The sequence below is a fragment of the Papaver somniferum genome, chromosome 4 (genome assembly GCF_003573695.1).
Source record: "Papaver somniferum cultivar HN1 chromosome 4, ASM357369v1, whole genome shotgun sequence".
Lineage (NCBI taxonomy): Eukaryota > Viridiplantae > Streptophyta > Magnoliopsida > Ranunculales > Papaveraceae > Papaver > Papaver somniferum.
The window spans coordinates 9007777-9026598 of record NC_039361.1 but is presented as its reverse complement, the minus strand read 5'-3'; the positions used below and the strand labels follow the sequence as shown (position 1 = coordinate 9026598).

Genomic DNA, 18822 nt, shown 5'->3' with positions numbered 1-18822 from the left:
TTTAACATTAAAGGAAAAACACATGATTTATCATCTTTAGATTGGCGAGGAGTTGTGTTTTTACCAGAATGCCAATCAATATCTTGCATGAGAATTTTGGCTTCATCATTGTTATCTTTCCTCTTTAAGCGAATACCCCAACGAGTATTCTCTTTCTTCTTGGAGATAAGTTCATAGTTCTCAAAGAAATTCGCTACTGTGTATTTTTCAGCAACTATTTCTAGGTTTGCGAATTTAGGATCCCTAAGTTCTTTGGAGTAAATAGATCATCTACCAGCACCACGATTAGCGAACTCTAGCATCATACGGATGCAGTCCCCACTCAGTTAGAAGATAGCTCGTGAAAATCCCGAGTGAGCGAGAATTTCATGAAATAAAGGAAGATCTGGGTTATAAAGAGGAATAAGGAGACCTGCGAGAATCTGACCTAGCGAAATTATGATTGATTGATCATCACAATACTGACCAGAGAAAAGTTTGACATAAAGAATTGATTTGGCATTTTCACCAGGAATGGTGGAGAGTGTGAAACCTTTATCAGCAAAATCTTTTTGGACATCCTATAAATTCTTTTCATATCTATGACCACTTGGAGCCATGTTTGAATATAGAGTATGGGAATTTATGAAAAATAAGAGGATTGAAGGAGGAAAAAATTACAGCAGCATAATTTGCAGAAGAATAACAGAGTTGCAGAGATGAGAGAATAAAAATAGAAGAGAAAGTAAAATAAAAGTGGAAAGAATAGTAAGAAGAGTATATAAAGGAGATTTTTTTTACTCGAAGAAATAAACATCATTAGGACGAAGAGACGTGAGCGGTTGAAAAGTAGCGGTTACAAAAGACGTGTCAAGAAACAAATGGAAGAAAGAATACGTGTGATAAATGCAGAATATGAAAAGATGAACAGCTACGGCATTTCTCACATCATTCTATACTTTGCAGAGAAGATATGGTAAGAGGAAAGATGTAGGATCAGAATCTCGCAATGACAATGTTTCAGCGAAATTATCAATGACACAGCACAACAGCGTCGCAGAACAATTTCAGAAATGATTAAATAAATGACGTCAGCAAAGATCACGAGAAAGATATGATAGTTCTGCGAAAATTAGAGAGTTTGTGAAATTAACATTTGTTAGGTTGCGAGAATGTCGCAAACCATACCCGAAAATAAAGGACAGATTAGCTGTCATCCACTATGTATTTCTTTATAAATAGTCGTTCGAGTTGTAAAGAAAGGGAGAGATCTCTTTTGAGTAAGAAACAAGCAAATAGGAGAGACAAAGTTCATAGGAGAGATCATTCTTGATTTCTTTATCTTTTCTTGTAAGAACATTCAAAGATTAATCAATAAAATTAAGAGTGTAAACCTAAAAATGAGTTGATTAACAATGAAATCATATGAGGGGTGTAGTGTAGGATTTCCTGCAACTACATCTGCAACATAAACTCTTTCTTTTCTTGCCAATTCATGATCTAGGGGATGAGATTGAAGAAGAAGTTGAGCAGAATCCATATGACTTTTAGCTTGTAAAACAAGTTCAGACATATTGTTGAACCTCAATTTTTTCCAAGGAATAATATCATACTTAACTCTCTTCATTTTAGTAACAAATTTAATCATAGGATTACCTCTGACTTCAGTGTTCCAAGTTCTTCTAACCATTTCTATGAAGTCTTTTTCTTCAGTGAGAAAATTATAAAATCTAAAAGGGGGAGGGAAATGAGTCCTTTGCAACAATAACAACACTAAGGGAGTGATCCGAGATACCTGGAAGAAGGAATTCAGATTTTGAAATTTGAAATTGAAGAATCCACTTCATGTTTACCATAACTCTGTGTAGTTTTGATCTAATTATTGTTTCATCCTGCTGACAATTGGTCCAACTGTAGAAACAGACAGAATACTGAAGATCCAAAATCTGAGCTTGCTGAACACAGTTAGAAAAATCATGATAATAATGAGGAAGAACAGGAGCACCCCCCACTTTGTCAGAAGGAAAAAGCAAAGAGTTAAAATCATCCATTAGAATCCAAGGTTTGTTATTAAATGAAGCAAAGTTGATAAGAGAATCCCAAAGAGAATATCTTGTAACTTAATAGTTTTCTCCATAAACAAAGGTAGACACAAAGTTTATCATTGAAGAGAAGGAAATATCCAGAAAAATAGCTTGTGAAGAGGAACTCAAAACAGTAACTTGGACATCATTTGGATTCCAAGCTATCCAAATTCTACCAAAACAATTATCACTATCATTATCTAAGAAGCACCAAGAAGGATTTATGTTAGTTCTTATTCTAGTTTTATTATGAACTTGAACATGAGTTTCTACTAATCCAATCAAGGAAAGTTTATTCAATCTAATTAAATTATTTACTTCCAACTGTTTTAGAGGGTCATTTAGACCTCTGAGGTTCCAACATCCCATGTTGAAACTCATTTTAATTTGGATTGAGAGAAGGTACCTCTAGCAGACCTCTTCAAATCTGCAACCTTAGGTAATAAATTGATAGCTGGTGGAAGTAAAGCATCTCTCCTCTGAAAATGAGCTCTTGAACTGGAGGCTTCAAATTCTTTTGATTTTAGTTGTGCTGCTTGAATCAAAGCTTGGAAGTTTTCTTTATTATGGTCAGCTGGTAACTCATGAGGGTGATCCATACATTTGTCCAGGATGAAAAAAGGATTGGAAGCAATAACATCATTCCCATTAGCATCTTTACTAACACTTATATCCTGCAGGACTGTAGTAGTTGCTTGGTCTGAAACCATAGAGTCAGTATCTATTGGTATCTGTGAAACTTCTAAAACAGTGGCTTCAGTAACCATATCATTATTGTGTACCCCATGTTTGGATTTTGTAACCCACCCTTCTTTATCCACAGTTGTAGTAGTTTTCTTCTGCACCCATTTTTGTACAACTTTTGGAGAAGATTTAACCTGCTTTGGACAGTTTAAAGAGCCATGACCAAATACTGAACATTCAATACATTTTGGAGGTTTCCATGAATACTCCATTTTAATCTCAACTTTATCCTTTCCTCCTAAAGTAAAGGTGAAGGAATCAGGGAATTCACAATTGACATCAACTTCAACACATATTCTTACATAACTCATTCTGGTTTTATTTAGAGTTTGAGTATCCATCATTAGAGGTTTGCTTAAATAGCTAGCTATCATACTTAGCCCCTTCTTATTCCACATGAACAATGGAACATTTCTAAAATTCATCCACAGTGGGAGAGATTTCAATTCAGCAATTTCTTGTTCAACAGTTCTAGACCAAGGTTTAATAATGACTAATCTGTTAAATATAAACATAGAACCCATCTCTAAAGCACGAACTCTATCTTCAGGACATTGAAAATCAAAGATAAACAAACTCTCACCATGAATCGTCATTTGAATGTTACCTTTAGGCTTCCAAGCTCGATTAACAGCATTTCATACCCGATTAAAAGGTAAACGGCGTCCCACAAAGGCTCCAATAACTTTATCTTCACACAATCTAATATCTTCATTGAAAACTTCAAATGGAACATCCGTGGCTTTCTTACCATCAATAACAGGATACGAATAAAATTCCATGTTAGCAGAAATTACCTGCTCCTTCTGTTGATCAAATAAAAAAGACCAAGCTGCTCTTGAAGCTAACGGACCAGTGGGAGGAGCATTTTCAAACCCTGGAGGAATAACATGATCTATACTTTGATTCATCCCAGACTCAACTCTATCATTAGATCCCTCCAAACTAGTAACCTCTAGGGGTGAGGAGGAAACCATTAGAGGATTTGATGCCGGAGAAGAAGACTGCATCTCACCAGAGGAGATGCGTCGAAGAACCAAGAAATCCTAACCAAAAAATCGTCTTCAAATCATCCTTGACTTTGGCCGTCTTTATAGGTCATCAATGTTGCTGTCCACTGAATAAGTATCATGTCTATTGAGTCGGTTCCATGCTTTCTCTTTTTCTCATAATCTCGTGGAACTGAATCTGACTCAGCCTAAGTCGAATGCGTCACATTGTTTGTTTTTTTTAATTTTCAAATTTCTGATTTGAGGCCTTAGTCGACTTGTATATTTAATTACAGCCACACGGTTACGTTTGGACTTCGCTCTATTACGTTCGTTATTGTTTACAACTGGAATCTTTATTGTTTAATTAAGTCTATTATGCGAATATACGTTCTCAAATCAATCGGTCTTTCAATCAGTCCAATGAATATTTGGCAAAAAATTATTGATTTTAATAGCCTTTCGAGCACGATATAATAACAAGAACTTAACTTAGAAACTAGTGGTGTAATTCAGGTCAGGCCATAGGTAGCCAAAAAAAAAAAAAAAGATGCCGCCAGAATCAGATACTCTGCACGTAGATCATAGATTCTTTCAACATAGACCGGGGGATGCACAGCTTAATCGTAGACATAAAATCTTTACGTAGTTATGTGTTAAAAGAGAAAAATAAAGTGGCTCATATTCTGTCAAAATTAGCAAGAATAGATAGATTAAGTGGTGTCTGGTTAGCCCTCCTAGCGATATCATTGATCAACTACTGGAGGATGCATCTCATGTAAACACTGATGTTTAGTCAATTCGATCTTTCAGTTTCATTAAGAAGAATAAAAATCTTGAGTTTTAGAGTTCGATTCTGAGATATTGGTGTTTTTAAAACTAGATTTATGCCCGTGCTACGCACCGGGCATTTTATTTTTTTTAATTTGGTGTGTGGTGCTTCGTCCTGCCCAGCCCGATGGATGCATTTTTGATTTGGTCTGAGCAAGGCTTCGCTCCGCCCCGTGGAGATGCGTTTTTTATTTGGTGTGCGCGGGATTTTGTCCCGTCCCGTGGGGATGTATTTTTTATTTGGTGTGCGCGGGGCTTCGTCCCGCCCCGTGGAGATGCATTTTTTATTTGGTGTGTGTGGGGCTTCGCCCCGCCCCATGGAGATGCTTTTTTTTATTTGGTGTGTGCGAGGCTTTCCGCCGCCCCGTGATTTTGTGTGTGCGGGGCTTCACCCCGTCATGTGGCGATGCATTTTTGATTTGGTGTGCGCGGAGCTTCGTCCCGGCCCATGGCGATGTATTTTTGATTTGGCGTGGCGGGCAAACACATTAAATAGGTGGTGAATATGTGTATATTTCATTTATTTTTCCGTTTTATTTTCGTAGAAAATATGTGTATTTTTCCCCCCTTCATATATTAATTTGGAAAAAAGAGTCCTTATACAGTAGATACTCGATTTCCAAATTGCATTTGGACTTCAATAAAATTCCAAACACGATAGGTTAGGTTTTCCTTTTGATTTTGTAATTTTTAAACCAATCATACGTTGCCAAGTGTCCTCGCGAATTTCAAATTGAATTTGGTTTCCTTTTTTTTAATCTTTTCCTATTCTTTTTAAAACCAATCATACGTTGCCAAGTGTCCTCACGAATTCCAAATTGAATTTCGTTTCTTTTTTTTATCTTTTTTTTAAACCAATCATACGTTGCCAAGTGTCCTCACCGAAACGATCGTTTCACAAACTGAAAAAGGTTTATTTCGGCCAATAGAAAGCGATGGTTTCCTCACAATTCAACGTGGGAGCTTTATTTTTTTAGGCTTCCCCCCGCCCCGTGGAGATGCTTTTTTTATTTGGTGTGTGCGAGGCTTTGCACCGCCCCATAGGGTGCATTTTTGATTTGGTGTGCGCGGGGCTTCACCCTGTCATGTGGCGATGCATTTTTGATTTAGTGTGCGCGGTGCTTCTCCCCGCCCCGTGGCGATGTATTTTTGATTTGGCGTGGCGGGCAAACACATTAAATAGGTGGTGAATATGTGTATATTTTATTTATTTTTCCGTTTTATTTTCGTAGAAAATATGTGGATTTTTCCCCCCTTCATATATTAATTTGGAAAAAGGGGTCCTTATACAGTAGATACTCGATTTCCAAATTGAATTTGGACTTACATCATATTCCAAATACGATAGGTTAAGTTTTCCTTTTGAGTTTGTAATTTTTAAACCAATCATACGTTGCCAAGTGTCCTCGCGAATTCCAAATTGAATTTGGTTTCCTTTTTTTTATCTTTTCTTATTCTTTTAAAACCAATCATACGTTGCCAAGTGTCCTCGCGAATTCCAAATTGAATTTCGTTTCCTTTTGTTTATCTTTTCTTTTTTCTTTAAACCAATCATATATTGTCAAGTGTCCTTACCGAAACGATTGTTTCACAAAACTTAAAAAATGTCTATTTCGGCCGATAAAAAGCGAAGGTTTCTTCACAATTCAACGTGGGAACTTTATTTGTCTAGGCTTTTAAGTCTTTAGATAGATACTCTCCGTTTAATCATTTGACAATCGGATGTAGTGCAACTAATATTCGCATCACATTGTATTTGTGCATAATACCAACTTGCTGAACATTTTTCAATGAATAATATTCCAAGAGATGAAATACCTGCATTCAACCAGCATTCAACCAGCGATAGCATGCAACAAAGTGCGAGTTTTGATTGTGAATATCCCACAAGTAAAAAGAAGACGGATACACAACATTAAACAAATGTAGGATCCAAATATCGCACAATAATAAGATCTCGCGAGAATGTAGGGAAGCTTGCGAGAGAATATAACATGTGTGCAAATTAAGATCCAACATGAGCCTGCGAGAACATCGCACGGTGATTCCGAAATTAGGGGAAATGTTAGCTGTATCCCACCACATATGAGATGTCATCCACTATGTAAATATCTATATAAAGAGAAAGGTAGGAGAGAGAAAAGAAACTGGTATTATTATTATCTTTTTATTCTTCCCCAAAAACAAGAGAGAGAGAGAGCTCCAAATACTCATTAATGGAGTCTCAATTGTAATCCATATGTAATTACAAACAATCATAGTGAAACCTAACTTCGTGGATGTAGATCAAATTGATCGAACCACGTAAATCTTGTGTCTTATTTTCTATTTTCATTATTTTTAATCTTTATTTTCAGATCAAATAAGTTTAGATCTAGAAATTATAGTCATGATAATATAAGGGGTGTGTTGTGGGATTTCCAGCAACTACATAATGACGCTAGAAACAAGGAACGAGTAAAGAATTTATCCTTCCTGTAACTTGTTGATTCAAGAAATTTTCATGAAGATTAGCTACTGTTCATATTTTTCTAGATCTACAAAATTTAGGTTCAAAAATGGAAATTTTATGGAAGAAATCCCACTTTCAGGGAGTAAACATCATCAACAATTCAAAGACATGAAAAGAGTGAGAGAAAAAATTAGTTGTTGTGGTGAAATTTAAGGAGAAAATGGAAGTTTTAGTGGAAGATTTTCATGTTCAGGAGAAGAAGGCAAATGTGAAAGAAGTTAAGGAAGGACGAAGAAAAGATAAGAGGCAGATGCTGCAATTTCTATCACAAACAAATATTCGCACAAATGGTTTGAGCTAGAGTGAGTAAGCGACAGGTCACGGGTTCGAATTTCGCGGAGACACATATTTTTCATTTTCTTCTCATTTGCATGGGACAATAAAACAATAAAAGAAAAATATTGTGCGTTTATTTCGCAAAGAGATTCTTGAACAGTTGTTCAAGAGAACAATATGTAGGTTCGTGGTCGCAAGTTCGAACTTCCCTGCGAGCATAGTTTTCTTTTTTTTACGGATAGCGAAAAAATGAATAATTTCGCAATATTGTTTCATTAGTTCGCAAACAAGAGGTAGCACAGTTGGTCAAGCTTCGCTAGAGTGAGTTGTAAGACTAGAGTTCGAATCCCTCATCAAGCTTAATTTTTCGCACATTTTTGAAATCCTAAAGGCGAAGAAATGGAATAAAGTAAAACATTATGTGTTTCTTTCGCAAGCAACAAGTAACGCAGATGGTCAGAGAAGGAGTATGCAAACTAGAGGACATGGATTTGATTCTCCCTACGACCAAATAAGTTTTGCTTCGCAAATATTCATTTCGCAGAGTTGATATTTGATTATTTCGCACAGTCTTTGATTATTTCGCAAGAGAGGGTTAGCACAGTTGGTCAGGAGGAATGAATGCAAGCAACAGGTCGCGGGATCAATTCTTGCTTCTCGCATGTTTATTTTTATTATGCGAAATTTATACAGAATTGCCTCTTATAAAGTTGGAATTTGATTACTTCGCAAGAACTTTGATTATTTCGCAAAAGAGGCTTAACACAGTTGGTATGGTGCGAGAAAATCCAAGAAGGAGATCAAGGGTTCAAGTCTCACTTCTCACACTTCTTTCTGCTGCGCGAAATTCATACATTTCAAGGCATTTATTCACTTGTTTGACAACAACATCGATTCACATGAAAGATAAGTACCACTTCCATGAACATTTTACTTTATACTAAGAACGAAAAAAAAGATTTTTGATTTTATTTACAAAAAAGCGATTCAATCGCACGATTACAAAGATTTCAAGATTTCAAAGATTATAAAGATTACTAAGATATCAAGATTACAAAGACTTCAAAATTACAAAGATTGCGAGGTTTCAAAATTACAGAAAACTGAGAAAATTTCATTTATATGTTTCTCTAGAATATTTCTTTTACAGAGAATAAAAATATTTTTGATTTGATTTACAAAATGCGAAACAATCGCAGAATTACAAAGATTTCACAATTACAAAGATTTCAGAATTATAATGTATTAGAACTTCTCTTGAATATTTACTTTGCTTCAAATGATATGATATTATGAGAATGAAAGAATAAAAAAACAAAGAAACGCGAAAATTTCGCAAGAGACAATCTAAGATCCATAAAAATCTAAGATTATAATCGGGCAAACCTTTATGGCGTACACCCTAGTTCGCGAATAAAATTTCGCAAGAGGCAAATGTAAGACCTAAAGTACGTCATAGAAGGGGGTACATGTAGCATGACTCAGGGAAAAGGTTATACCTCCCCTGGAACCTGAGTCATGGAGATTTGGGGTCAATAAAGCCCATCCGGGAGAGGCACCTTGGATTCTCAGCCTAAGCATATGACTTAGGTTGGGCGACTAAGGTAATAAGGACTCTCCCAAGGAGTGAAGAATCTGATCAAGGCACCGAGGTACACGGTTGAGTCAAGAGTGCCAGGGGAGTTTGAAGCGTCCTTGTCATTCTTGACAAGTCTTGGCTTATACTGCACTCGGCCCGAAGAAAACCCCACTTAGGGTGCAGTCTCGTAACCATAAGCCTTATAGGTAAAAGGGATAAGAGGCTGCGAAAACAACTGGTTGTTGTTAAGACCGGATGGGAGGATCTAACCTTTTATGGTAGAAGTACGCCTCCTTGAAGGGGCAATCAGGGGGGAGATAAGGGCGGCACCCTCCATTAGGGAGATGATAAGTGTCTTAAGACGCAAATTTCATGAGGTTTTTTACTCGCAAGGGTATTAAGGCTTGTCATATTTGTGCGACAATCCTGAAGAGGAAATAATACTAGAGAAAAAGCTAAGACGAGATCAATGGGTCATTAAATGAAAGTGTGAAGACGTCCTGCGATTTCGTCGCAAGACGGCAATGTCATGGGGCTTTATTTTCGCAATAATATTTAGGCCTGTCATATTGTCGCAACATTCCTGAAGAGACCATAATACAAAAGAAAAAGTTAAGGCAAGATCAATGGGTTTTTGCATGAAAGTGCAAAGACGTCCTGCGATTTTGTCGCAATGACAAGAGGTGGCAAAATAAGACCTTTAACTAGGAAGGAAAAATAAGACCACATAAGAAAATGAGTAAGCAAGTAAGCTTGCGAGAATGATTATATGTAAGCAAACAAGCTTGCGAATATATACATGGAAATGAAACTGAGGCAGTGAAAATGCCGCAGACTTGATATTATGATCATACTGTTATGAGATACTAATAGTGCAGGAAAAAGGAAAAATAAAACACAAGTAAGAACTTGTGAGGAACAATAACTACACGAAGAGGAATGCATACACTAAAGAAAAATCCAGAGAAATGGAGAATGGAGGCAATTTAAAGCTACATCAATTTTAGCGTGTAAAATGAGCTAAGTAACGCAAACATTAGCTATACATTGCAATAGATAAGCATTCTCATCATATAAACATCATACTCGCATCATAAAAGCATTGCACAAGCATTTCATAGCATAAACATCGCATACACATTTCATAACATAATCATCACATAAGCATTATATTAGCACAAGTACTTTACAAAACTGTACGGGATAATATTGCAGAACTTCGCAATAATATCGCAGAATTTCGCAGGATTTTTCAGAATTTCGCAGGATTATTCAGAATTTCGCAGAACTATTCAGAATTTCGCAGAATTATTCAGAATTTCGCAGAATTTTTCAGAATTTCGCAGGATTATTCAGAATTTCGTAGAATGTGTCAGAATTTCGCAGGATTATTAAGAATTTCGCAGAATGTGTCAGAATTTCATAGGATTATTCAGAGTTTCTTAGGATTATTCAGAATGTGTCAGAATTTCGCAGAATGTGTCAGAATTTTGCAGAATGTGATTATTTCGCAGAATGTAATTATTCCGAATGATATGATCATTTCACTCAATTATTTCGCACAATTATAAGCAGCTTGAAGAGATTATACTATCGCATGAGCACAAAACATGAGACAGAGGCAAGATGAGAATGAAGAAACAATTCGCACATTCAACATTTTCTCAAAGATTCTACCCTCATAAATAAAGAACAGAGGCAACTATGGATTACCAAGAAAACATTTTATGTTCTTTATCTTCTCGGCAAGAATCACCAAAAATGGAGTAATAATTTCGCATGAATAGAGGCAATACTTATTATTCTCATTCAAGGACGGATACTTCTTACATTTCGAGAATTGAATATTTCTTATACTTCATCAAGGATACTTCATGCTTCTTATACTTCTTCAAGGATACTTCATACTTCGCATACTTCAAAAGATGATACTTCTTATTTACTTCGCAACATTCCGGAACTTCACTAAAGAATAGAGGCAAGTACGTACTTTTCAAATCCAGTATTCTTTCGCTCGTTCCTTCATCAACAAAGATTAAAGACTACTCCAACAACTTCAACAAGACGGATTTTTCATTAAAGATTGCTCTTCAAGCAATATTCAAGAAAAAAGAGGCAAGATGTAGGATCCAAATATCGCACAATAATAAGATCTCGCGAGAATGTAGGGAAACTTGCGAGAGAACATAGCATGTGTGCAAATTAAGATCCAACGTGAGCCTGCGAGAACATCGCACGGTGATTCTGAAATTAGGGGAAATGTTAGCTGTATCCCACCATATATGAGTTGTCATTCACTATGTAAATATTTATATAAAGAGAAAGGTAGGAGAGAGAAAAGAAACTGGTATTATTATTATCTTTTTATTCTTCCCCAAAAACCAGAGAGAGAGAGAGAGCTCCAAATACTCATTAATGGAGTCTCAATTGTAATCCATATGTATTTACAAACAATCATAGTGAAACCTAACTCCATGAATGTAGATCAAATTGATCGAACCACGTAAATCTTGTGTATTATTTTCTATTTTCATTATTTTTATCTTTATTTTCATATCAAATAAGTTTAGATCTAGAAATTATAGTCATGATAATACAAGGGGTGTGTTGTGGGATTTCCAGCAACTACATAAAAAATCAATCAAATTTCCACTGCAAGAAAAGCAGAAAAATTAATAATTTACATCGATCACAAATCAACCCTCGAGGGCTTTAAAACAACAACGGCTGATAAAGTGGTGGTGGTGATGATTGTTGATGCTGGTGGTGGCTGTGGTGGCGGGGTAAACATGTAGTTGACAAGATCTCCTGTTCAATCAAACCTCGCACAATCACGAACTCGTCAACATCACAAGGTAAAGTTAGGTTGCCTCTGTGACGAAACCCATACACTTCTTCAGCTTCTTTCAGTAAGATCATGAATTTTGGATGATTTAAATAAGTAATTGGGATTACAAATCTTTTTTGATTTTGACCAACTAATACTGCTACACATCCTCTTGGAACAGGAGGATGATGATAATGATTATATCCGCACATCATGGCCATCTCCTATATTCCAGATGACAATAAACTGCGAAAACCTTACACAAAATAAGCTAGGAACCACTTATGGTACAACCTTTTTATGGGTTTTTTTGTTTGTTGTTGTAGAGAGAGGAGTGTGTATATATAGATGAAAATCTCCCCTCCGAAAATTATATCCTAGTAGTATGTGGATTCCTATTTCTTAAAGAAAAATTAAGGAAATCGTAATCAATTTAGAAGTGGGGCGTGTATTTTATCAGGGTTCGGAAACACGTTGTCGTAGCCCTTTTTTTGACAAGCATGATGTAAACTACGCTAAGAGCATCTCCAATGCTAGGGGTGAAGGTCTTAAAAAAGACATGACATATAGGATTTAACACTTTCTTAACCAAAAATTAATCTCCAATATTAAGGTCAAGGTTAATGAAAATCATGACAAGGATGCCATCTCATAAGAACGGGTAAAGAAAAAAGTCATATCTTCACCTTCTTCATGACCCTGGGTCTATTGACACATCATCAATATTTTATTCCAAAATTAATTTCTTTTAATTAGAAAATATTGTTACTGGGTGATAACTTCAAAGATGTTTTTTCCCCATAATTTTAACCTTTTTCCAAAAGTGATTTTAGGGTAAGAAGACTTTACCATTGGAGATGAAAGTTGAAGTAGAATGTCAAATTTTCATTTGTTTTAGACATATAGGAATCACCCCCAATAAAAAAACATTAATAAGACCCCCATATAGGATGACTTCCACCCTTAACATTGGAGGTGCTCTAATATATACTCCCTCAGTTCATTTTTAATAGGCTGGTTTTGTTTTTAGAGAAAATTAAGGAAATTAAGAGAATTAATCATTGAAAGTGGTCCTCATGACACTTGTCAATAAAATAATTAAAGTGAAATGGTCCCCATGACACTGTCATCAAATGAAGTATAGTGAAATGGTCCACCTGATACTTGTCATCAAAAGAAATTAAGAGAAAAGTGGTCCCAGAAAACTAAAGTAACATTTGACTTTCCCAGTTAGGAAATCAACCTATTTTTTTGAAACATTTATTTTAGGAAACCAACATTTTAAAAAGGAACGGACCGAGTATATGGTTGACAAAATTATCAGATACATAAAAAGAACAAAAACTTGGTTAAATGCCTGTCGCCTAATAGAGACTCTTTGCCCTTTCTAGCACTAGATTAACCGCGGAAGAAGAAGAGAAAACAAATCATGTACTATCGGCGGCACATATTTAGAGGGAGGGGGGTCTATCCAAACTTCTATGAGAGAATCAGAACTGCATGCCTCCCTCATGCCTAAATAAGTCGAAGAAGATTTTAATTTTCTACTCATCTCCCTTCTTCATTTGGGCATATGGTTCATCGATGTTAGATTTTTAGTGCTGAAGAGTTTCGAACTCACGTAGGTTATCACCCAAGAATTTACCACTTGCATCATTAGCAGATAAGTTTAAAACAGAAAATGGAGCGTAACTAGACAAGGTCCAGATACATGATGCATTTAACTCATGGGTAAATATAACAGCCACCAGGTTACGTTTGGACTTGGCTCAATGACGTTTATTATTGTTATTTGAATTCTTAATGTTTGATTGGTCTATCATGCGAATATATGTTTGGAATTCACTCAATTTAATACGAATATCAGTGGGTCTTTCAGTTAGTCCACATGATATTTGGCAAAGATCAGATACTCCATATACGTAGATCATATTCCCATAGTTTCTTGAGTAAGTTTATATCTTGAGCTTTAGAGTTCGATTCTGAGGGAAAAAAAATTGAAAAATGAAGAAGGTAATATTAGGAAAAGAGACAGGCGGAGACTGAAGAATCAAGAGTTACAACTTGGTAGTCCCAAGGACCGAACTACATGTGCAATACAGTTTCCCAGTTATGTAAAACTGAGTTTGCAACAATAAATTAAAAAACATTTGTATCACAATTTCAAAGAACAAGCGTCTGTTTAATCATAATTGTTGAAGGTAAAACCAAAATAATGTCAAGATTACATTAAGGATCAACAAGTGTTGTTGATACAGTTGACATGGATCAACTGTGAGAGCTGACAGAGTTTGAGTGGGTCAACAAGAGTTGTTGACACAGTGCGTGGATCAACTAGTTTGGTTGATACGATGGTACGGTATTTAGAAGTAAACTTGGGATGCAAGTATTACTGGTTTTAGAGTTTGTTTACGTGAGAATTTTCTATAAGAGTCTTTGTTAGAGTTTGATTAAGTTAGGAAAGTGTTTATTGCTTGAGAGTCAAGTTTGTAAACATATAAATAGGCTGTTAAGCCGTGAGTTTGAATTACATTAATTAAGAGAAGTATTTTTCGAGTTTAGTTCTCTGTCTTTTCTTAAGTCTTTGATATCAGATTTTTTACATCTGGTATCAGAGCACTTGTATCAGATTCTAGGTCTTTGGGTATGAGTTGTTAAGTTGAAGAAGATGATAAGTTTAAGTTCAATTAAGGTACCGGTGTTTGAAGGTAAAAACTTTAAACACTGGAGGTTGCAGATGGAGAATATTTTCATAAACCAAGAAGTATGGGATATCGTGAAAGATGGTTATGTAGAACCAGCAGAAGGAGTAGTACTTGAAGGAGCTGCGCAAACTCTATTAACTGAAAACAGAAAGAAGAATTCTAAAGTTACATATATTCTTCATCAGGGTATTCATGAATCTCTCATGGATAGAGTTATCCACATTAAAGAAGTTAAAAGAGCATGGGATGGATTGATAAGTTACTACAAGGGATCTGAAAAGGTCAAGAATGTTAGATTACAAACTTTGAATAGAAAATATGAATTATTGCAGATGGAGACTACTGAAACAATATCAGAGTTTTTCTCAAAGCCACTGAATCTTGTTAATGAGATGAAAGCTAATGGTGATACTATAGAAGATTGAGCCATTGTAGAGAAGATCTTAAGAAGTTAGCCTCAGAAGTTTGAATCAAAGGTTACTGCTATAGAAAAATGCAACACAGTTGCAACTATGACTCTTGATGAGTTGTTGGGTTCATTACAAGCTTATGAACAAAGAATGCTAGAGAAAACAACTGTTGCAAAACAAGTTGAAGAGGCACTCAGAGTCAAGTTAGCTGGAGAAGCAATCAAGGAAAACCTAATGTTGGAGGTTTTCAAGGAAGATATAACAATGGAGGAAGATCAAATAATGGAAGTTATCAGGGAAGGAAGCCATTAGATAGAGCAAGAATACAATTTTATAGTTGTGGTAGCAGAAAGTCAAGAAGAAGAAGAAGAAGAGAAGGATGAAAACATTTTACTTGCATGTCATACCGCGGAAGAACAACCACAACTTAAGTGGTACTTAGATACTGGTTGTAGCAATCATATGTGTGGCAGAAAAGACTTATTTGATAAGCTTGATGAGTCTGTAAGATCAATTGTGAAGTTTGGTAATAGTTCTACAATTCCAGTTATGGGAAAAGGAAGAATTGAAATGGTTCTTAAGAATGGTTCAAAGGCATATATCATGGATGTGTTTTATGTACCAGGTTTATATCCAAACTTACTGAGTATGGGTCAACCATCTGAAAAAGGATATTCTATGAATATTTACAATGGTCTTTGTTTCATCAGAGATAGAAGAAGAAGGTTGATATCAAAAGTACAGATGACCAAAAAGAGATTATTTCCTTTGAATATTCTGCATCAAAAGGAAAGTTGCTACAGCAGTAGTGTGCATAATGATTCTTGGGTATGACATAAGATAATGGGACATGTGAACTTAAACAGTTTACAAATTTTGGCAAAGAAGGAGATAGTGTCAGGGTTACCTTTCATTGAACTTCCAAAACAAAAATGTGAGAATTGTATCTTTGGAAAACAGCATAGAGATCCATTCTCAGTTAACAAAACTAGAAGAGCTGAACAACAGTTGGAGATCATTCATAGTGACTTGTGTGGTCCTATAGAAGTTACATCACACGGAGGTAATAACTATTTCATGCTTTTAGAAGTTTTAAAGCATATGCTGAGAAACAAATTGGTAAGAGCATCAAGATATTAAGAATTGATAGAGGAAAATAATATACTGTAGTTGATAGTTTCTTGGAGGAACATGGCATTCAACATCAGTTAACAACAAGATATACACCACAACAGAATGGTGTAGCAGAGAAAAAGAATAGAACTATAATGGAGATGGAAAGAACTATAAGAAGAACAAAAGATTTACCAAAGAATTTTTGGGGATATGCAGTTGACACAACAGTATACTTAATTAATATATGTCCTACAAATAGTTTGAATAATATGACACCAGAAGAAGCTTGGAGAGGTACAACACCAAGTGTAAGACATCTGAAAGTTTTTGGGTGCGTTGCATATGCACATGTACCTAAAGAACTTAGAAAGAAGTTGGATCACAAGAGTGAAAAGTGTATTCTTGTTGGTTATATCTCAGTAACCAAAGGATATAAATTGTTTAATCCAGAGACAGAAAAAGTAATAACAAGCAGAAATGTGATCTTTAATGAAGATTCACAATGGAATTGGAATACTGGGTCAAAAAACAATGTTGATCCAAATTCTGGGTCAACAAGGAATGTTGATACACATACTGGATCAACAAGGAATGTTGATCCACCTTCTGCTGTCAAAGCAGTTCCAATTGTAGTTGAAGAAGAAGTGCAAACTCAAGACAATGTTGAAGTACATCATGAAGAAGCAAGAACAGAAGCAACACCACAACAAGAAACTACAAGACCAAGAAGAAAATATGTTATACATGTTAGGTTGAATGATTATGTAATATCAAGAGATGATGAAGACATTGATGAGGATGTGGTGAACTCTGCATTGTTTGGAGATTGTGATCATGTAAATTATAAAGAAGCATCTAAAGAACAAGGTTGGATTCAAGCCATGAATGAAGAACTGAAGTCAATTGAGAAGAATGACACATGGGAATTGAATAAACTTCCACCAGAAAAGAAACCTATTGGTGTTAAGTGGGTTCATAAAACAAAATACAAGTCAAATGGTGAAGTACATAGACTGAAAGCAAGGTTAGTTGCTAAGGGATATAGACAAAGACAAGGTGTAGATTACTCAGAAGTATTTGCACCAGTTGCAAGAATTGATACAATAAAAATGAAAATTGCTTTAGCTGCACAGAAGCGTTGGAAGATTTTTCAGATGGATGTTAAGTCAGCATTCTTGAATGGAGTTTTGGAAGAAGAAGTTTATGTTGAACAACCAGCAGGTTACATTATGGAGGGGAAGGATAATGAAGTATACAAGCTAAACAAAGATTTGTATGATTTTACACAAGCACCAAGAGCTTGGTATACAAGAATAGATTCTTATTTCATTAAGAAAGGGTTTACAAGATGTCCACATGAGCATACTTTATATTTGAAAACCGATACCCTTGGCAATCATATTATAGTATTTTGTATGTAGATGATCTTATTTTCACTGGAAATAGTTATGAGATGATCAATGAATTCAGGGAGGATATGATGAAGGAGTTTGAGATGACACATCTTGGTATAATGTCATATTTTCTTGGCATAGAAGTACAACAAACTGAAAGAGGAATTTTTATCAATCAGCTAAGATATGCAAAAGGAATATTAAAGCGTTTCAAGATGGATAATTGTAATCCAATCTTAACACCAGTAGATGAGAGATTGAAGTTGACAAGAGAAGGGTCAGGAGAACTTGTGAATTCAACAGACTTTAAAGGTCTTGTTGGATGTCTGAGATATTTGACTGCTACAAGACCTGATATCATGTATGCAGTTGGATTGGTTAGTAGGTTTATGTAAGAAGCTAGACAATCACATTTACAAGCTGCAAAACGTATTTTGAGATATGTTAGAGGAACAACTAGCTTGGGAATTTTCTATAATGTTTCAGAAGATCCAAAATTGGTTGGATTTACTGATAGTGATACTGAAGGAAGAAAGAGCACATCAGGTTATGGATTTCAGTTAGGAACTGGTTTTTTCTCTTGGTCATCAAAGAAGCAACAAGTTGTTGCTTTGTCTACGACAGAAACTGAATATATAGCTGCTAGCAATTGTGCTACACAAGCAGTATGGTTGAGAATGATGTTGAAGTCATTGTTTCAAGAACAGAAGACACCAACAAAAATAGTTTGTGATAATAAGTCTACAATTTCACTAACTAAGAATCATGTGCTTCATGGAAGAAGTAAGCACATTGATATCAAGTTTCATTACATCATAGAGCTTTTCAGTAACAAGGAGATAGTTGTGGAATTTTATGAAAGTGAAGAGCAAGTGGAAAATATTTTCACCAAGTCTTTGAAGTCTAACACTTTCATTTACTTGCGTGGAAAGCTAGGAATGATTGGTAAAGAGTATCTTGGTTTAAGGAAATATGTTGAAGGTTAAACCAATATAATGTGAAGATTACACTAAGGATCAACAAGTATTGTTGATACAGGTGATAGCGATCAACTGTGAGAGTTGACAGAGTTTGAGTAGGTCAACAAAAGTTGTTGACACAGTGCGTGGATCAACTAGTTTGGTTGATACGATGGTACGGTATTTATAAGTAAATTTGGGATGCAAGTATTACTGGTTTTAGAGTTTTTTTACGTGAGAATTTTCTAAAAGAGTCTTTGTTAGAGTTTGATTAAGTTAGGAAAATGTTTATTGCTTGAGAGTCAAGTTTGTAGACATATATATAGGTTGTTAAGCCGTGAGTTTGAATTACATCAATTAAGAGAAGTATTTTTCGAGTTTAGTTCTGTGTTCTTTCTTAAGTCTTTGATATCAGAT

General features: G+C 35.4%; 1 protein-coding gene across 1 annotated transcript; it reads left to right on the top strand.

The window, feature by feature from the left end:
* Positions 1-15398: 15398 nt before the first annotated feature.
* Positions 15399-18432, top strand: LOC113271960. Its single transcript, XM_026521882.1, has 5 exons — positions 15399-15661; positions 15803-15999; positions 16107-17217; positions 17499-17807; positions 17895-18432. The coding sequence occupies exons 1-5, from the start codon at positions 15399-15401 to the stop codon at positions 18430-18432; spliced, it is 2418 nt and encodes an 805-aa protein (XP_026377667.1).
* The last annotated feature ends 390 nt before the right edge of the window (positions 18433-18822 follow it).